Source organism: Erithacus rubecula, assembly GCF_903797595.1.
Source record: "Erithacus rubecula genome assembly, chromosome: 4".
NCBI classification, from domain to species: domain Eukaryota; kingdom Metazoa; phylum Chordata; class Aves; order Passeriformes; family Muscicapidae; genus Erithacus; species Erithacus rubecula.
In genome coordinates, this window is record NC_136686.1 from 15,521,354 (window position 1) to 15,541,231 (window position 19,878).

General features: G+C 45.5%; 1 protein-coding gene across 1 annotated transcript in view; it reads left to right on the top strand.

Moving 5' to 3' along the window:
* Positions 1 to 1,112: 1,112 nt before the first annotated feature.
* The window catches only part of TMTC1 (transmembrane O-mannosyltransferase targeting cadherins 1), a 132,392-nt gene continuing 113,626 nt past the window's right edge, over positions 1,113 to 19,878 (top strand). The window contains exons 1-5 of the mRNA XM_079303430.1: positions 1,113 to 1,596; positions 13,114 to 13,291; positions 14,916 to 14,989; positions 16,114 to 16,290; positions 18,189 to 18,386. Of these exons, the coding sequence (XP_079159556.1) occupies positions 1,286 to 1,596; positions 13,114 to 13,291; positions 14,916 to 14,989; positions 16,114 to 16,290; positions 18,189 to 18,386 (938 nt within the window). The 5' untranslated portion in view covers positions 1,113 to 1,285. The remainder of the gene's footprint in view (positions 1,597 to 13,113; positions 13,292 to 14,915; positions 14,990 to 16,113; positions 16,291 to 18,188; positions 18,387 to 19,878) is intronic.

Below are 19,878 nucleotides of genomic sequence, written 5' to 3' on the forward strand. Positions count from 1 at the left end.
ACACTGGGGGAAAAAGCATTCCTGGAGCGGGCTTGCCCTGGAGAGCCTGCATGAACTTTGCAAGGCTTCCGCTCCCCTCTTTTTCCCACACGCTCACACGCACGCACCGGGAGCAGCTCGGACCTGCGCAGGCTGCTGGGGAGCCCTGCTCAGTGCATCTTTTCTCAAGAGCAAATTCTAAGTGTGTTCAGTATGTTCATTCACCTAATTGAATCAAAGCCTCTTTGCCAAGCGGTGTTACTGCTTTGTTTGGTCATAAGCGGAAGGTCTTCTTTAAAGGTTGAAACCCCATTAATAGAGTCCTTGTTTTTCTGGTGTTTGAAAAATCTATTACTATGTTGTTTTCATATATGGGTGAATAGATGATCTGACCACGGCCTTTCCTTAAGTTATTGAGGCTTATCACTAACACAAGAACGGTCATCTGTGGGAGGGTATGGACACACTGCAGCTCATAAATGATTTCAGAATAAAGACAGGAAATGAAACAGAGTAGAGAAAACAAGTTCTGTGGCGCCAAAATGCCTTTTCCTGCAGCAGGACACAGTGGGGGGACTGTTTGGCACAGCCGACGCTGCGGCGCGGAGGACGTGGGCCAGCACCGATGCCGTGGAGCAGCGTGGATGCGGTGCAGCAGCAGCATCGATACCGGATCAGCGGCACGCTGTGGATGCGGTGCAGCAGCAGCATCGATACCGGATCAGCGGGCACGCTGTGGATGCGGTGCAGCAGCGAGGGTGCCGCGGAGCCGGCAGGGATGCTGCCGCCGGCCGGGTGAGCGCGGTCCCCAGGGGAGCTGCGGAGGGGGCTGCCCGCGGGGCTCGGAGGAGGCGCTGGCACCGGGACAGCCCTGCACCCGTCTCCTGGGAGAGCAAGGACAGCGGCGACCCGACCGCCGCAGCGGGACTGCGCTCCCCGCCCGGCTCGGGCGGGTGCTGCCGTGCCGGAGCGGGTCCCGGTCCGCGCTGTGCGGTGGGGCCAGAGCCCCCCGCGGGCAGAGCCCCCCGACCGACGGGCTGAGCGAGGAGGTGGCGGCGGAGCGACAGCGCGGCAAGGAGCATGCGTGCGGGAGGGGGCGCGGGGGGGGAGGAGGAGGAGGAAGAGGAGGAGAAGGGATGGCGCGGGGAGGCGGCCGCTGTTTATTTGCAGCCGGGCGGGCTGCGGCTCGGCAGAGCGCGAGTGGCCGGCGGCGGTCCCGCTGCCCGCCCCGCACCATGCGGGCGCCGCTGCCTCCCCGCGCCGCGGCGGCGGCGGAGCCGGGGCAGCCAGCGCGGCGCCCCGCGCCATGGTGACGGGCTCGGCTCGGCGGGGCTCCCGCAGCCGGGACCGAGCCGCGCCGGGCCCCTGCCCGTCGGCGGGCGGGCGGCGCGGCGGGGCGGCGGCGGCGGCGGTGCTGGCGGGGCTCTGCGCCCTCTGCTACGGCAACTCCCTGCGGGGCGAGTTCGTGCACGACGACGTCTGGGCCATCGTGAACAACCCCGACGTGCGGGCGGCCGCCCCCGTGTCCGCCGCCTTCGCCAACGACTTTTGGGGCAAGCGCATGGCCGAGAACACCAGCCACAAGTCCTACCGCCCCCTCTGCGTCCTCACCTTCAAGTGAGTGTCGGCGCCGCGGCGGGGCGGGCGGGCGGCTCCTCTCCGGGTCCGGCCGCCCCCGCGGGGTCAGGGGGAGCCCCGGTCCCGCACCCTCGGCTCCGTGATTCAGCATTTCTGCCCGCAGCTCTGCAGGACGGGGCGCGCCCCGCGGCTCGGCCACCGGCGCGGTCCCGCTGCCCGGCCCGGGGCAAGTTTGCTGGAGAAGGGAAGCGGTGAGGCGACGCTCCGGAGGAGTCCGCCACTCTCCCGCCGGGTGCCCGTTTTCCCGGCGGTTTGGGAGCAGGTGGCGCTTCTTCCCCGGGTTGCGGGAGGGACAAAAGGGAAAACGGAGCGTTTCGGAAAGAGCTTTCGGCTGGGGAAGGTGCTCACGTGAATTCCCCGTGAGTTCTTCCTGTGCTTTATCTCGAGTACGTTTTCTCCGCAGCTGAGTGATAGTGCCAGAAACTTATCGCGTTGTGTTTTGAAACAGACCCGTAGTCATCCGTACCTTTGTTCCCAGCGCTAAGTGGAGGGGTCAGCCCCCGGGTACCGCGCCGTTCCGCGCATCCCTCCCGGCACTGCCAGCCTGCCGTGTCAGTCGCGGAGTTGCAGCCTCCCCGCTTCAGATGCGCCTTCCCTGTGTACCGCGCAGAGTTGTTGAGGAGGAGTTTCGGTTTTACAGGAATAAAGGGAAGTTGAGCAGCAATAAAGTGACAGCTACCTTCGCTAATCCTAGAAAGAAAACCTTCGCTGGTGTCTCTCCCCCAGGCGAAGAATTTGTGACAAATAAGCTCAGTTACAATCCATGCAGTTTATCATTCTTTCCATTAGCTTGTTCTCTGCTTAATTTATTCTTACGGAACATTAATGATGATGAACGTTTAGCACATTTTAGCATTTAGAAATGGTACATGTGTTTGCCGAGAGCTGTGCTGGAAGAGCTGGTGGTGTGGCTGAATGATGTCTAGTGCTCAGTAGATGCTCATTACAAACTACAGCAGGTGTTGGGAATAGAGGATATAGGCATTGGAAAGTCTGCCAGGGGGATGTGTTACCGGTTCCTTGGTCACTCTGCTGATTAACTCAATAGCACACCGGATATAGAAATAGAATTTAATGAGTATGTGGAAATTGAGTGTTTCTGTGAAGCAAGAACAGTTTTGGGAAATGGGACATCCCTTTGGCACTTGCACATAGCACTTGCTGCTCTTTGGTTGTACAGGTGGACTTGGAGCCAAGAGCTGCCAGTATTGGCTGTGTGGGCACAGGCTGGCATGCTCCTCATAAAGGAAAGCTGAATGGCACAGACCCTTGTCAACTGGATTTTTTAGAACAGGTTTTGTACCTTCTCCTTGAAGGGCGTTTCAGCAATTTCTGTAAAGAGTGAGGTGGGAGTAGGTAGTTGCAGGCACAGCTGCCTTCTCCATCATGTGTCCAACAAAACTCTTATAGTTTGGGGATCTGCCCATTCCTCCAGCAACACTTCTGGGGGTAATTGGAGAGAGGAGTGAACCTGTATCACCACTGACCTCGTTGCATGCAGTATTAGCATTGGAGTGCTGGATGTGGGATCCTCGATCAGGTTGCAGGATTGAGATTGTGATGCTAATGAGCAAAAGAAACCTAAACTTTAATAACCAAATGGAAACTGTATATTCTAGTTCCCATTTGCATGTATTTGAACTTGTTTTTCCTTTGCTATTTAAAGGGGTGTGTGTCAAAAAAGGATGAAGTGCTGTTTCTGCCTAGTCCTTTCTGGAAGGGAAGTGACACTAATTTTGTGAACAGGATTTCATTCTCTATGCTTATAATAACCATGTGGCCAAGACATTGGGTCAAAGGCAGAGTCATTTGTTCACCACTTGGATTTGGAATAGGGAAGGAATCGTTTATCTTCCCTGGCTGCAGAGGGAGATCATATCCTCCACATCCCAATTACTCTTCCAGTTTCCACATTCTTCCCATTTCATTTCTACCAGTATGGTGTCAGAGGAAGATGTTAAGACCAGGGTGGAGGGAATCCTCCAAACCCAGTGCTTCCAAAGAATCCTCGGGCAGCTTTTGCCAAGCAGCACTGAAACTGTGGCTGAGCTGTGCTCTGCCTGCCTTGCCCAGCAGGAGATTGCTGGTTGCTCTCTGTCTTCCTGCAGATGGGAAAAAGGATTTACCTTGGTTCTGGTAAAAAGCTCAGCAGAATCTGATGAGTAAGAGAATGGAAATGAGTGTTGCTAATACTTTTGTTAGAGTTTAATCCACCCACTTAAGATACTTGAGAAAACTGTGTGATGAGTTCAGGAAGGAGGGAAGAGAGGACCAAATGTTCTGGTATCTTTATTGTTTGCACATTTGCTTGTTTTACTTAGTTTATCTTGTTGTTGTGCTAATTTGGTCAGTCCAAGGCATTTCAATTGCAAGCGTCAATCTTTATATCAGCCTAGTGGTTCTACTTCTCTTGTATGAAACTTTCATCTGTAAAGGCTTGTTTTGCCTCTTGCTGTATTAAGATTAAAGAATCTGGGAGATCTCCAAACTCCTTGTACAGAGCAGATGTGAAGGGTGGGCTGAAATTTATGTCTACAGATTATCTATCCACTGAAACTTAGTCTCTTTTCTGCCATTTGTGACTGTGAAAGTAAGAGGCAGGACTCAAAATGCCCTGTGGACTTTTCATTAGGCTGAACATATCCTACATATAAGCTACATATTCCTGAAATGATCTCAATTAAAAAAATTTATCACCCGTCTGTCAGAAAAATCTGAAGCAGACATTGCTGAAATTGTGTAACAGTGGTTCAGTGTCCCTGATGAATTGGAAATCATAAGTGACAGTCTCATTTCAGTAGACTAATGCTCTAGAGCCAAACAGTGAGAAGAGCTCAAGTATTTGACATTATTCACACTGGATCTGACAGTATGAATGTTCAGAGGAAAAAAAAGAGTGGCCCACTGGAACCATTAAGCAAAACTTAAAATATTCACAGAATTGCTCAACTATTTTGTGTGGGTTAACATCAGAAGGGGGGTAAAAAGCTTCCATATGGGCTGTTAAATTAAATGATGTTTGCTTTGTGTCTTTGAACTTCTCTTACCTTTTCTCCTGACTTCTATGAAATAAAGGAATGTTGAATGAGTTAGTTCAGAAGCATTCCTATTACACATGGGTAACTGTTAGGTGACAGGTCTAGCACAACTATTCACCTGCACAGGAGTTGAGATGGTAGGCAGTGGTTTTGCTTAGTCCTTCAGAAAAAAGCTTCTCCAGCTGCTGTCACTTAGAGGTACTTACCTGCAGGTGTTTTCTTCTCCAAGAAGTGATCCAATATACTTTTTTCTAAAGAAGGCAACTTTTTGGACTCAGAAGATACTATTTTTGGTGTCTTCCTTATAAAATGTTAAGCTGAAAGGTAGGAAAAAAGAGAACTGCCAGTTCTGTAATTCAGTCAGGATTTTCTATTTAAACCTGATGCTTTCTGTCTTACACCTTGCCTCCACTAACAGAAGTTCACTGAATCATTTATTCCCTCAGTAGCACTTCAGTTACTCCTTGTTTCCAGTGGTTTTTTAGAAATGTTTCTTAGCTACTGGAGCAGAAGGTACAGTCCTCAATGCTCTCTCCCTCTCTCTCTCTTTCTGTCTGCCAAATCCCCATTTAGATAGGTTCTCCAACCCAGAAACAAACAGGTGATGAAGATTTGGTGTAATCAGCAGCACAGTGAAGGTATGCAGTGATAGAAAGTGGTGAGAATGAAGCCTTTCTAATCCCCTGTATGCCAAGATTCAAAGACATTTTATCAGATGTGAGCCTCCTGGTTTGCAGGTGCCTGAGAAGTGAAGGCCCTGTGTGCTCAGCCTCGTTGGTGGTGCCAAGGCAGATGCTGGTTGGGGATGCCTCAAGGAACAGCTCACTAGGAACAGAAGGAATAGGTGGTGACAGGTCTGGGACACGTGGCTGTGACAAAGACTTGAGGGATGGCATGGCAAGGAAGCAGCAGATGGATACCTGGTCCTCTTCAAAGGAGGTGGGAGTGACTGTTCACTGGGGATGTGCTCTGTGGGAAGGGTGTCAGAGTATCCACTGCAGCTGCTGCTGGTGGCCTGGGAGGAGAGGAGCTGGAGGGGGAAAAGCTGCAAAAGGGATTGCAGCTCTCCCACCAGAAAAGGTGTTGACACACAGTTTGTGAGGAGAGCCATCCTACTGGTACTCTAGCTGGAAAAAAAAAAAAGGGCAACAAGGTAAATTAAATAATCTGGACTGTGCTCAGGTGCTGACTGCAGAATGCTTAAGCTTCCAGGTCTGCCCACCAAGGCTGCTAGCCAGTGATGGCTTGGGTGTGTACCTGCCTGGGAAGTAAATAGGGACCTTCAGCAGCAGCTCAATATTCTGGGTTGGCATTGAGAGCCTCAAGTGAGGCTTCAGTGGTTTTGGATCAAAGCCTTAAGTGAATGTGAGCTTGGGTTAGATGTAAATACATAGCCGAAGAGAGAACTGATTCTATAACTCACTGTCAGCCTTCTGATCTATCTAGTTGTTTACAGCTGATCTTTCTGTTTTTTCAGCTATATCAGTGGCATCAGTTTCAAGGACAGTGAGCTTAAGAGAACCAAAACAACCTGGGGAAGGAAAAAAAGACCTTACATTTTCTTTGTTATTGATTTAATGCTATATTACAGCTTGACATTGCAGGGTAATATAGTGGAGCTATAATGTGTCAGGTTAAATACACAGTTCACAAGTATTTTCTTCACTCTGTACATCACAATGTTTAAGATTGTGTCACTATTTCTCTTGTGCAGCTTAGTCTCCTATTTCTACTCATGCTGTGGCAATCACTCTCCACACTGCTACTGTCATACCTGCCATGAAATTGATGTAGTACTGGTGTAGCCATACTGGATGAGGTGGACTTTGTGAAGAGAAGCAGATGCTTTTTTGAGACTGGTTGTGTTACAGCTGGAATATACAGACACGTCTCTAAGCACCTAAGCTTTTCTCCTGCCCTTGGGCAGAATGCCTTGCTGCAATTTTAGGTGTTTTCCAAAGCTTGGTGCCTCAAAGCTAAGGGTTTTTCCCCAGTGCCAGGTGCACAAGAAGTCTCCCTCACAAATGTAATTTTTGTAGCAGGTGTCTGATGCTTATGGTCATAAGTTTGGGCTGTGTTTTTCTGGGGCTGCTTGCACTCCCTGGAAGGAGAGCAGGGCTCCTGGAGGCTGAGGGGAGCTCCCTGCCCAAGGATGGGGTGCAGACCTGGATGGGGGTCTGTGTTGTCATGCTGCTTGCAGCCAAGCCCAGAGGTGAGGATTTGTCCAGCAGGAAAGGTGTGTACAAAACATGTAGGAATCTGCCTTTGCATTTTCTCAGCCCTGAATAAAATTTACCTGTTTCTTGAATTTAAAGCCTTTTATGAAGGGAGGAGTTCTCTAATTCTTCTGAACGACTTGGCTGAGGTGAATGCAGTCACACTTATCTTTGCTGCTTGCTTCAGTGGTGACTTGTCTCTGTTTAACACCTACCAATTTCTGGGGATTTTCTCTCACTGGGCATTCTGTTCCTCTTGCACCAATGTCATCATTAATTCTCTTTGGCCATCTTTTACCTAAAAGTCTCAGCCTTCTTACCCACAGGAGCATCCTTGTCAATACTCTTTAGAGTCCATGAAAATAAAGTACTCTGGCTGCTGCTGGTTAGCTAAAGGCATTTCTCTGCATTTCCTCGCTCTGTTTTTGACTGCTTTCATGGGCTTTCTGTTTATTGTCTCACAGACTGAAAGAAAGAAAGGGAAAAGAAAAAAAGACCGTTCTCTTTTCACTCACTATACCCTTTTTTCCCCCCTTTTTTTCTTTGCTTTATTGTGAGTTAAAATGGCATTTCTTTCATGGTCTTCAGCTTATTTCAAACTTACTTCAAATTTGGTGGAGAACTGTTACATCCAGTTACATCCAGTTTGAAATACTGTCTTTAGGACTAATAACTTTATACTAGATTTCAGTTACTGTAGCTTTCTCTTCTTGGTGAATGACTATCCTAGCTTGGTTTTTGATCACGTCTCATCCTGTTCTCTCTCCATACTCTGATGGGTGGCTGCTGGAGTTTCATGAGATGTTCATTTCCTCAGCTCTTGCTGAGATGCTACTTAAGAATAATTTAAGACAAACTGCATTTTGTTCACTAGCTAGATAAAATGACACCTGGTTTGTAATTTTGTTGCTTGCCATCATCTGGATTTTTTCTACTCCAGTCTTCCGAGGCTGGTTTTGCCCTAACAAACCTAAACCCTTGTGAATGGTGCTCTTGTTATTTGTAACACAGGAATGATCATCAAACCACACTTTCTGTGGGTTCACTACAAAATTCTGCCCTGGCACTTTTGCCACTTTCAAGGTGCTGCTTCTTCCCAGTCTAATTATGATTTCTGTTTTCTTTCCCTACCCCTGCTGGAAAGCAATAGCCTGCTCTGAATGCCTGCACTTAACTAGTGCTCGTGTAAGTGACTTCTGTGCTCTGAGCAATTGCTGTAGCTTGGGAATTGATACGGCCTCTTTCATCTCACCCACTGCCATTATAGCAAATCAAGGACCAAACCATTTAAGTCTTATTGTCCATTCCATTCTTAGGCATTGTACTCTACTGTGGAAAGATTATCAGCACAAATCAGCACCAAGTGCTGTTGCACTTTGTGGTGGAAACTGGCCATTGTAAGAACACCACTGCAAAGGGCCTTATTTTCTGTTTATTGCAACAGGTTTTTCATTAATCTTCGAGTTGTTTCCACATACAGCCTTAACCATTATTGTCACTGCTGCAGCTGCACCTCTTTTGGAGTGCAAATTCTCATTTTCCTGGCACCAAGTACATGCATCTGTGGAGTTTATAAGGAGATTCCACCATGCATTGAAAGAGGGTATTATTTTGCATAAAGTTTGCCATGTTTAACACACAATTTGAACAGGAAAAGACCATAACAAGAAACTTAATCCATCCTTTTGTATTAAATTAATTTATATAAATCTGCATGTGAGCCTTCAGTATAAAAACTGTGGGGGTTTTATGAGGTATGGGATGCTCTGAGACTTTCCAGTAAGCATTACTTGCTATAACAAATTACCATTATTATCCCGTGCATTTCTATTTGATAACATGTTGTGTATCATTGTTAGTCTTTTGAAAATAATAAAACAGATTAAACTAAACAAGAGCTGCCCAGGGATAATAACAAAGTCTATAAAAAGAGAAACTCTCCAATTATGGTTTACAATATTATTAAACCATAAGAGGCATTAAAAAAGGTTGAATGAGCCTTCATGTGTACAAGTGAATGAAAAGCACTATATTAGAGCTGGGGGGGAGAGTGTTGCTGGTGATTATGTATTGTAACTGGGTATGTATGGGATTTGTCTGTAAGCCTGTGCTCTTTACAGCATAGACCCCTCTGATTCTGAGTCTGTGAGGATGAAGCCAGAGTTCCACTCCATTTCCAGGCCCTCTCTGGGGGAATTGCTTACCCAGAGTTGATGTGTCCCTGATAACTTCTCTGGAGGACCCCTGAGGGTACTGACAGAGGTTACTTTTGAGAGATAGAATGATTTTCTTTCTTCTGGAGAGTTGTTGTACAGGTTTCACTCCGTGAACCTTCAACAGCTCCTGCCTGTGGAAGTCTCTTTCTGAGACTGAAGCTGTGTAATTCCTTTTCTGAGTGGAGGGTGGAGGAATGGTAGAAAAACTGCTGCAGGTGGCAAAGCAAGCCTATTCCACTGTTCTTGGAAAACATCCATCAGCCTTAACAAAATCCAGGGATTTCTTATTTTGGTGTACTCTGGTATGGGTGTGTGTGACATGCTGAGCCACACACTGCAACACTTGGACACATAAACAGTGTTGAGTCTTGGCTGAGATTTCTGTATTCAGATTTTATTTTGGTGGTGGCTGGGATGATGCTATTGAGCTCTGTTAGAAGATACCTGTCAATGTCCCCTATTATTGAGAGACTGCACTTTGATGTGCTCTCTCCTTCTTTCCCTGGGTCTTCTGATGGCCTTTGCATTTGAACTGCCATTTTTTTCCATTCCACAGGAGATTTAGCAGAATCTTTGCCTCCAGGGACTCTTCCAGCAGGGATGTTAAAGCAATAAAAACTCTTCTGTTTTGTGGGTGGCTCCTCAGAAGAAAGACCTCCTTGTCTGAGGTGGTTGTACCTTCCTCTTTCAGGGTTCTCTGTTCCTAGGAGTGTTCTCATCTGCTCTGTTCAGCCCCAAATCTTTAGGATGCTGTTTACAAACAGGTCTCTGTTTTGAGGAGCAGCCTGTTCATACAGCCTGGCCAGCCCAAAGCATCTCCTCTCCTCACTGTGGCTCTACCAAGGCCATAAGATGTATCTTGCAAGTTGTGCTTTAGCTCAGAGAGGGGTTATGATCTTCATGCAGAGATGACTACACGATACAATTTTCCCCATTTGTGGGGCAGTAAAAGTATGGAAATGCAAGGACTACACCACCCTCACCTCCCTCCAGTGTAGTACAGTTTTTGCTTGCCAGAAGTTCTGTTTATGAACATTATGTTGGAGAAAGACCACTTCTTCCTTCATTTTGAGATTCATACTTCTGTTTTACTTCCTTTGTTTGCTGAGCTGTCTGCTGTGTATAATTGCTGCATGCTGCTGCCAGTAAATAAGACTGACTCTCTCTGTTAGGCTGTTAAAGATTAAGAGGGGTGAAGTAATTTTTTATTTACCATTCCCTTCTTGGCTCCCTTGCCCAGAAGTTCCTCCACAGTTCCTCTGCAGTGGAGCAAATTTGGCATTCCATAGTAGGCTGCCTTTTCCCCCCATGCCTGTGTGAGCTGTGGAGCTTTGCAAGGTTCTTGTGACTTGGATTAGAGCTGTTTGAAGACCCAGATTTGCTCACCCATTTGAAATACAATAAATTTAACCACTGCTAATGTTTCAACATCATTCTGCTGGGATTGTTTCAGGACTGAAGAATGTTTCCTTCACTGCCATGTGGCCTAATTTCTTATGACAAAGAGCTTTAGCAGCAAAAAGCACTGGTGTGAATATAGCACCTGCACACACTCATGTTTGGTGTTCAAGGACCACCAAGGATGGTATTTAAACATACTTGCAGGCTGATTTTGCTGTTTAGTGGAAGCTTTATCTGAATAGTGTGGTATTATGTTTGTGTTTTGTTCTGCTGTTTTTTATTTATTTAAAGAACACACAGGAGAACAGCCAAGCTGTGAGGCTGATGCTTTTACAGAGCTGTTCTCAATAATTTACATCAGGTAACTCTCAGCTTACAAGCCTCATTGACTTGATATTCACCTTAAGGAGGGGTGTGAAGGGATGGCACACCCTGCTTTTGGGATGGGGTCCTGGTGGGGATAGGAAGATCTCTTGCCTATAAAGTTGTGCCTCTCCTGCCAACAGGATGTGTTGAAGGATGGGAGGTGATCAGACATGATCCATGGAGACTAATGATAGATGTTTCAAGAGTATTATCAGATGTCATGGGTTTAATGATTGGTTCTCACAACATGGCCAACTAAATGAGAATCTCTCCCATTTTGGTGCATGAGCTTATGTCACCTGATACCCTGAGCACTTGTCCTCACCTGTCTGCATCTGCTTTCTCCAGAAATCAGGTTCCCAGGTGACACTTTGGCATTTGAGGGGGAGCAGTGGATTGTGCTCCAGCTGATTTACAGCCAGCAGTGATTCATTTGTACACAGCATGTCTCCTGCAGCAGGTCCCTGTCACTGTGCACATCTGCAGGTGTCTTGGAGTGGCTCCTTTAGGGGGTGGCCCTGTGCTGCTCCTTGCTCCCCTCAACGTGCTGGAAACAAGATTCCTGCCTGGGGGTTCCCCTGCTGCAGTGTTTGCAGCTGAAGCTCTGGCTGGATATCTGTTAGTGCCATTTGTTCTGGTTTGTCATTCAGTGCTGGTACAAATAAGGGAAAGTGATGGATGTTGCTGCCCTGAAGTGGCTTGCAGGAGAAATGGGATTAAAAAAAAAAGAAAAACCTCCAACTCTTCATGTATTCTTGAATCACACAGACTGATGTCTTGTCAAAATGTAACTGCATCAACCCATACTTCAAAGGGAAAGGTCAAGTCATGCCAAAATCTCACTTTTTCACAAACTCTCTGGGTTTCATCTGTTGTCTCCACAAACACTCCAGTGGGAGCACAGCAGGAATGCACAAGTAAGACTCTTGATCTGGTAAAACTGGATTGGCCTGGAAGATTCAACCCAGGACAGCTAGCACTTCCTTGCTTATGAATAAGAAATGTAGAGAGTTATTTATACAAAAAAAACCAAAAACAAAAAACCAAAAAAACTGTCTGGCTCTCACAGACCTCTTCACACCTCCTCTGTTTCCCAAAAAACCTAAGGTGTTTTTTTATAGTAGCAACAGCTCAGTGGCCTTGCTGTTGCATCATGCTTGTCATGGGAGACCTGGAGTCTCTTAGTAACAACAGGAAGGATTATTGACCCTATAGCATATTTGCAGCTGCATGTAAAATATTTAGATTGAGTCTTCTTTTCACTGGTTATCTTGTCATTTGTTTAAAAAAAGAGTCCTTCAACATTAGCTAAAGGACATTTTTCCAGATTCCTTGTTCATATATGGAGCCTTCCCTAGATAGGCACCATGTGTATGTGTGTACATTTGTGTGGGTACATATATATTTGTCCAAATGTACAGATGTTGTTAGTACTTAAGAGAATTATCTTCAGCTGCATGTAAGGCAAAGCTTGTCAGCAGATGTTAAGCAAGCTGGCTGTAAAAAACAGTCACCAGAAGAATGTGTTAATACATGCTGTCAAACAAATGTCATAGCAGCTTGTTACATTTTTCTTTATGATTGGCACAAATAATGAACCCTAATTGTCTCACTGAGTCTAGGGTGATGTTAGCTAACTTATCTTTGCTATCAATGTCCTTATAAAAATGATGCAAACTATTATACAAGTTTCTTTGTGCCAGTAAATAATTTAAATGAAGTCTTAATCTTCAGTGTGTGACACTATTTTGAAAGTTAAATTGGAATAAATGCCCCTCTTAAGCCAAGGAGATGCTCCAGCACCTTACCAAGCCCTTGTCTTGGCTGTTCCTGGGCAAAAGCATCTATTCTAGAGCAGAAAATAGCTACCCATATTGTAAAGCTGCCACGTGGCCAGCAGAACCACAGAAGGTGCCAGCAGGGAAATGGGACAAGTGCCATGATGTTGGCTGGGGTGGTTTGTTGCTGAGGAAGCGCAGGCGTGCTCTCACTGCAGTGAACTCCACTGCCAGGGCACAAGACTCTCCCTCACTGTCAAGAAGGCTGCCAAACACAGCCACATAATATAAAAATTGGGGAAATTATTTCTCTTTAATCAAATAAACCAGAAGTTTAGAGGGCTTTTCGGTAATTGGTTTAATTGCACTAACATTGGATGACTGGAAATGGGGCAAAAGGCATAATTGAGAGTGTTTGAAAGATGTCTTGCTATTAGAAATCTCCTAAATCTAGCACTGCTTCTGTTTTGTTCCCTCCCAGGTTGAACATATTGCTGGCTGGCATGAACCCCTTCTATTTCCACGCAGTGAATGTGATTTTGCACTGTCTGGTGACCCTGGTGCTGATGTACACGTGTGACAAAGCTGTGTTCAAGGACTGCCGGCTTGCTTTTGTCACGGCGCTCTTCTTTGCTGTGCATCCCATTCACACCGAGGCTGTAAGTATGGGCCACCAAAGCTAAAAAGAAATTCATTCTTTGAAATTGTAATTTTTTTTTTTTCCCCAAGGAAATCACTGAGTCATACAGAATGTGGTACTTGTGATTTTTTGCTGTGGGAGAGCAAAGGTGAGAATGTACTCTATTTAAAAAAAAATTGTAGGAGTCATTGAGAAATAAGTGTATTCATGCTTGCATTCTTTGTGCTCTGGAACTGAATTCTAAATGATGGTCCTAATCAGCCTTTCTGGGAATAAATGGACAGTCATGAGTTTTGTGAAACCAAAGACCTCAGTGAGGCTGTGCTCTCCTGCTGGGATATTGTTGCATGCCTTCAGTCATATCCTATAGCCATCAATTTTATGGAGGGATAATGAAGGTAGCATTAATGTGTGTTCTGGAGGAGCTCTCTCAGGCAGAGGTGATGTGGCCCATGGATTAATTTATATTTATTTCAATTAAAAGCGAGGAGAGTCATCTTCAGGAAAGAAGTTGTTCACAAACACCAGCATAAGGTTACAGCACAACAGCACATGGAAATCTTCCTTTTCATTATAAGGAAACATTTAAAGACATAATAATCCCAAAACTGCAGTCTTTTAGCATGAGGAGACACTTCTGTAGCTAAAAGGAGTTTTGCTGTCTTTGAGAAGGTCCTGTCCAGCTCCCCACGCTGTAGAACAGAAACACTCTCATTAGCTGAGATACCACTGACATCACACTGCTCTCACTCCAAGCCTTTGTAAATGAGGGAGGGAAACAGCTGCTGTGGCTGAGAACTTTAGAGGAGAGATTACCTTAATAACAAAAAGCCACAAGCTTTGGAGTTACTCCCTGTGCTCTGTTGTGTGAACTAATCAGCTAGGCTCCTTTTGATAATACAGCTTTATATTTTAAGGGAGGTTTTAGAAGAGGCACTCTTGGAATTTATTTTTGTCTGGGTCAGAACTTTAAAAGGTTAAAATAAATGCCAAAGCTCTGAATATAACTTAATTGTGTAATCTCAAAAGGGGTGAAATTTCAAAGGGCCTTTTATCTGCTTTATGTGATTTTTTAGATCCTTATGAAATAGGATATTGAAGTAACTGTAAAAAAGAATGTTTATCCATTCTTCTTCAGTATTCCCTTTTTTATAAAAAGATTTTTAATTCATTAATCTGTAGAAAAAATTCTCGCAAACTTAGATTGTTCAGGAGGAACAAATTCTGTAACACTACCCCTTTTTTGTGGTAAAGTTCATTTAAATATTACTTATATAGTAAGTAATTTTCTTTAACAAATTTCAGTGTTGGGAGTTGGATGCATTTCTCATCTAAGCCTTATTATACAGAATTAAAGCTTCCTTAAAACTGGCATTTTCTCTGTAACTTTATTAATACTTTATGAAGTAAAGAATGACTTCACTGTTGGCTTACTTATTTGTTTTGCCAAACTAAAAACACAGCAGACAAAACTGAGCATATCCTACACTATCCAAGTAACATTTTGGTGTGCTGAGGGAGGATAACACTGAAAGATCAAAAGCTTAAAATAGTAGCAGTGAGCATGAATTGTTGAGGCAGTCACTGAGTGTTTTTACATTTTTGGATGTGTTCTTACACCTGTGTGTCTCCTTTCCTTTCAGGTAACAGGTATAGTAGGCAGAGCAGATGTCCTTGCCTGTCTGCTCTTTCTGTTGGCTTTTCTCTCCTATAATAGGTATGTGATAACATCATGAGATCTTTTAGTCTGAGGAGGGTTTGATGGTTCTTGGCAGAGTTATTTCCCACAGCTCTGCTGTATGGAACTCTCCTGGCTCCTGCTTGCAGCCATGGTGATGCCTAGGAGAACAAAAACCCACAAAACCAGAAGTCATCATTGCCAATCCCTCTTCCCCTGGCATTGCAGCTGACCATGCACCAGAGGAGGGCTTGTAAAAATGGCAAAGAAATGTCTACAATGGAAGGCAAATAGTCTGTATGTAGAGTGAAGAGCAGAGAGACACATGCCTGCCTTTCAGATGTGTGCTGTGACTGTGGGGCTCTGGAACACCTGGTCTGAGAGAGCTGAGAAGTGTGTCTAGACCATTAGTCATCCTCTTCAGATGAAAACTTGGCACAGCTTGCTGCTCTGTGTTCTAAAACTGAACAAGCATAGATACAGAAATAGCTTATTTGGATGGGGTTTCTGCACCTTTTGCATTATTTGCAGTTTGAAATAACATTATTTGCATTTGGAAATAGTCATCACAGCCACAGGGAAGAACTACTTATATCTCTCTGGGGCTGTCTGCTACAAACCCACGATGCTGTTTTCTTTAGAAGGTTTCAAAGGTGTGAAACATAGTGACCCCACAGGAATCTGCCTGTTTCATTTCAGTTCTTTCCTACCTTCTCCCCTGTGATAGGGGCTTGCTGCCCAGTCTGTTAATGATTAGGACACATCTCTGACTCAGGGGAGTGTGGGTGGGATGGAGGAATTTTTGCTTGCCTAGTGCTTTTTGTCCCATAAGGAAAATTAAGCATGTGTGTTCCACATGACAGAAAACAGGTGTTTTTCTGCCCTCTCTGTACTTACTCTGCCTTCCTCTCACTGTTTCAAACCTGCTTTATTTTTCTGCTTGTCTTTGTTTCACCTCTTGTACCAAGAATTTGAGCAGCATTTTGCATCTTCCCTTCCTGTCCTGTGGCTAAGCCTTTCCTGGTTTAGATTGTTCATGTCTTAACATGTTTGTGTCAGCCATCTTAAGGCATTAAAGAAAAGTGTCTCCATATTTGTGTGACAGTAATAAACATGGAAATATCAGAGAAGTTAAGGTATTTTATGTAAATTCTGTTTTTCAGGAGTGTGGATCAGCTTTATGTTGGGGAACATTTCCCTCCCACTGCCTCCCCATTCTTTTTGCTGCTTAGTTTATTCCTTGGGACATGTGCAATGCTGGTGAAAGAAACTGGAGTCACTGTGTTTGGTGTGTGCTTGGTTTATGACTTCTTTTCCCTCTCCTACAATGGACTCAAATTGTAAGTAACTTGTTATACTCATGGTGCTTTTCAGGTGTTTTCATCTGTTAGTCTAAAATATGTCTTATTGTGATAATAGCAGTGGGAGAGATGGACTTGCCCTGCTGAATTAGATGGTACACATATGACAAGTTTGGAGGGGCCCATGATTTCATTCTGTTTTTTTTTTCTTTTTTTTTTTTTATTACTCTCTTGTTGCCTGATAACTTTTGCTGGGTAAATCGACCATATGTGAAGAACTGATCCCTAAAATGCTGAATTCACCCCGGCAAGACTAACATTTATTTTTAGTATGGGGAGTTGTGACTGAAGCATCAACATCTTAAAATTTCTCTGGGTTAACTCCTTCCATTCACAAAGTCTGCTTGATTATTCAGTCACAATGCCATAGGTTTAGAAATATTGTTCGATGTTTAGTATTTTTTAGTAGTTTTTGTTATCAAAACCAGGCTTGATATTTTTTCTGTCCTTTCAGAATGGAGAAAAGAGGGAAAATACCCATCCAGTTCTGGTTGGAATAATTAGCAGCTCTCAGAAGTCACTGGAAAAAAATTAAATACTTTGAAGTTTGTATCCCTCACCCACTTAGTGTCACAAAAAATGCTATTTTTCATCTCCATTCAAAGTCAGTAGTCTTGTTATGTTAGAAGCTGTTTTTTATCCATTTCTCTCCCAGAACATCCCTGGTGCAGATCTGTGAGTGAATCTAAGAGCTCACTGTTACTCAGAATGGGAGGTCTAACTCCTCATGTAATTTCTTGTGTTTCCACTGGTGCTGCCCCACCTGTCACACCGTGCAGGAGCTGGTGTGTATCTGGGTTATAAAAAGGACACTGAATTTGTGTTTCTGCAGTGAATTAAATGAACAGAGTGGCACAAGGTGAGAGCAGCAAGTGCAGGGAGGAGAAGGGGACTCTCTGGAGCATCCTGGCTTCCCTCCCTTTGTGGCCCTTTCCCTAGGCTCTAATGGGGACAGACCACGATTCAGACCTGCCCTCTGGCAGCAATAGCAATCGGCAGGCAGGTACAATGGATCGGCCGGGGATTCCTCCTCTTTTCACTGGATAAGTAGTTCTTAATGGTGAGACTGGTGGGCAAGTAGCCAGGGAGATTTCTGAGGACTGACAGCCAGCTTGCTTGTTAACACTTGCATTTACACCCTGACAGGCGTGTTTCAGGAGCTGCCTGGCTAAAGGGAACACAACTATTAATTAACTGGAGGAAAATCTGTGCCTTCCTCCTCCCTCCTTTCCTCAGTCTCCCCCTTCCCACAGCCCACATTCCAGGGAGCCTCTTCAAGCAATTTTTTTTGTTTCAGTGGTGGCCAGTTGCCCAGATGTGGCACTATTTAGCTTGTAGGAATTAAGCTCTTCAGTCCAGATGTGCTGTGTTCGTACTCATATCTCCTCTGGTTGCACGTAATTTGCAATTATCTTTCTGTTCATGATGCACAGGATTTTACGACTGCATTTGAATTTAAGGGGCAGCAGAAAACAAACAGCCTTCTGTGTGCTGCTGAAAACTTACTGCTCCTTCTTCCAACCTGTACAGATTCGTTTTCTGTTTAAAAGTGGTGGGACATAATTTGCTTTCTGGTGCAAAAGATTAGGAGTGACACCACAGTGCTTCCCATCTTAACAGAGGTCCAGGGAAGAGCTTGATACAGGGATGCTCATCTGTTGCTGTCGAGTCTCTAGATCTAGTTAGAAACTAATAAATACTGTCCTCCCAGCACACAAAGGCTTTGTTTTGGATTAAAGAAATGCTGTCTGTTGCCGTTTGATCTCGCGTTGCGCCGATTTCACAGCGTCCAACCTTTTGATCAGCAAAAGCGCGAAGAATAAAAGTCCTTAAATCCTTTTCTTTCCCCTTTCCCTTGTTTTCCTCCCTTCTCTCAGCAGAAACGGGGGCATTCCCCAGCGGCTGTCCGTGCCCTCCCCGTGCGGCTCGCCGCAGGTGCCGCCGTCCGGCCGGGAGAACGGGAAGCAGCGCTGCGCTCACCGCGGAGCCTGGAGCGCCTGGCCGCCGGCACCGCCCCGGGACCAGCCCAGCGGGGCGCTGCCCGTGCCCGGCCCAGCCCTCTGGGCCGTCCGCAGGTACTGCTCCTGCTCCCGCTTCCCGCTGCTGCTCCCCGCTCGCCGCTCCCGCTCCCCGCTCCCGCTGCTGCTCCAGGCTCCCCACGCCTGCTCCCGGCTCCCGCTCCCCGCTCCCTTCCCGTGCATTCTGCAGCTGCCCTAAAATGTCGACTCATTCACTTCGTTTTAGCCGTTTTTATCCTGAAATTGCTGTAATTTTTACTGCGCTGCTGGAGAGGGGAGACAGGAGAAGGTGGAAGGAGGGTGAAGGGAGAAAGGAGGAGAATATTTTAGAATTTGTTAGCGCGTGGATAGTATCATGGGATTGTTTAGGTTGGAAAAGACCTCTGAGATTATCAAGTCCAGCCATTACCTCAGCACTGCCAAGGCCACTATTAAACCATGTCCCTAAATGCCACATCTGCACATCTTTTAAACACCTTCAGTGATGGTGACTCCAGTGCTTTTCTGGGCAGTCTGTTGTTCACAGCCCTTCCACTGAGGAAAATGTTCCTAATATCCAATTTAAAGCTTCCCTGGCACATCTTGAGGCCGTTTCCTCTTGTCCTGTTGCTTGCTACTTTGGAGAGACTGATGCCCACAACAGGGGGCAGAAGGTTGTCGATCAAAAAAAAACCATCTCCTGTCTTGTTCCATCATCTTATTCCTTGTTTCTCTTACTGCTGTTTCTTCCTTTCTTCCTCCAGCTCCTTTCTCCCCTCCTTTGCTTTGTACTTTTTCCAGACACCCTTGTTCTGCCCCCGCTTTTGGGAGCATCCCTTTCTTACACAAGGGGAAAGCCTCTTGTTTTCCAGCCTCTGCAAGAGAGGCTGCAGAAGCTGTGTTGGAGAGCCCCTGCACGTGGGATGGCTTCAGAGCCAGCTCCTCCACGCTGCCAATTGGCATTTGCTTTTTGGCAGCTGTCTCTTCAAGTGTTGTGAAGGATTTCTGCACATGGCAAATCAAGCCCTGCATGTACATAGCTGCTTTCTGTTTGAAAAGGGGCTCTCATGGTGGTGTAAGCTGCTCAGCTGCTCTCTTCTCAAGTGACTGACTGTGTACAACACACTTGCAACAACTCGCTCTGTGAGGGTTCGCTGTGGGATGCCCAGAGTGGAGCTGGCTTGGTCCCAGTGGCTGAGAGGGAAGTGTGCCTGTGAGAGCTGTGCTGTTGACATATTATATGATATGAAGTAGGATGAGCTCAAGATAATTTGTCTATTAAAATATATTCTGTATTTAAGAAAAAAAAAAAAAATCCTTGCTATAGAAGAAAAAAGAATGAAATTGCTATCAAATCTGTAAGATTAATTATTCAGTTTTTCCTTATAATTCACGTTTGCCTGACTTGTGTAGGTCTTCTTGCATGGCAAAAGGATGAGGGGGATAAGCTTTAAATATTTCAGAAGCTTCAAAATTGGTGGGCAGATTTGGCCCAGTGAAGTAGCTTCAGGTATCTTATTTAGTTTACCAGATTACTAATTGTAAGGTTTTAATTAGAATAAAGTAGTAG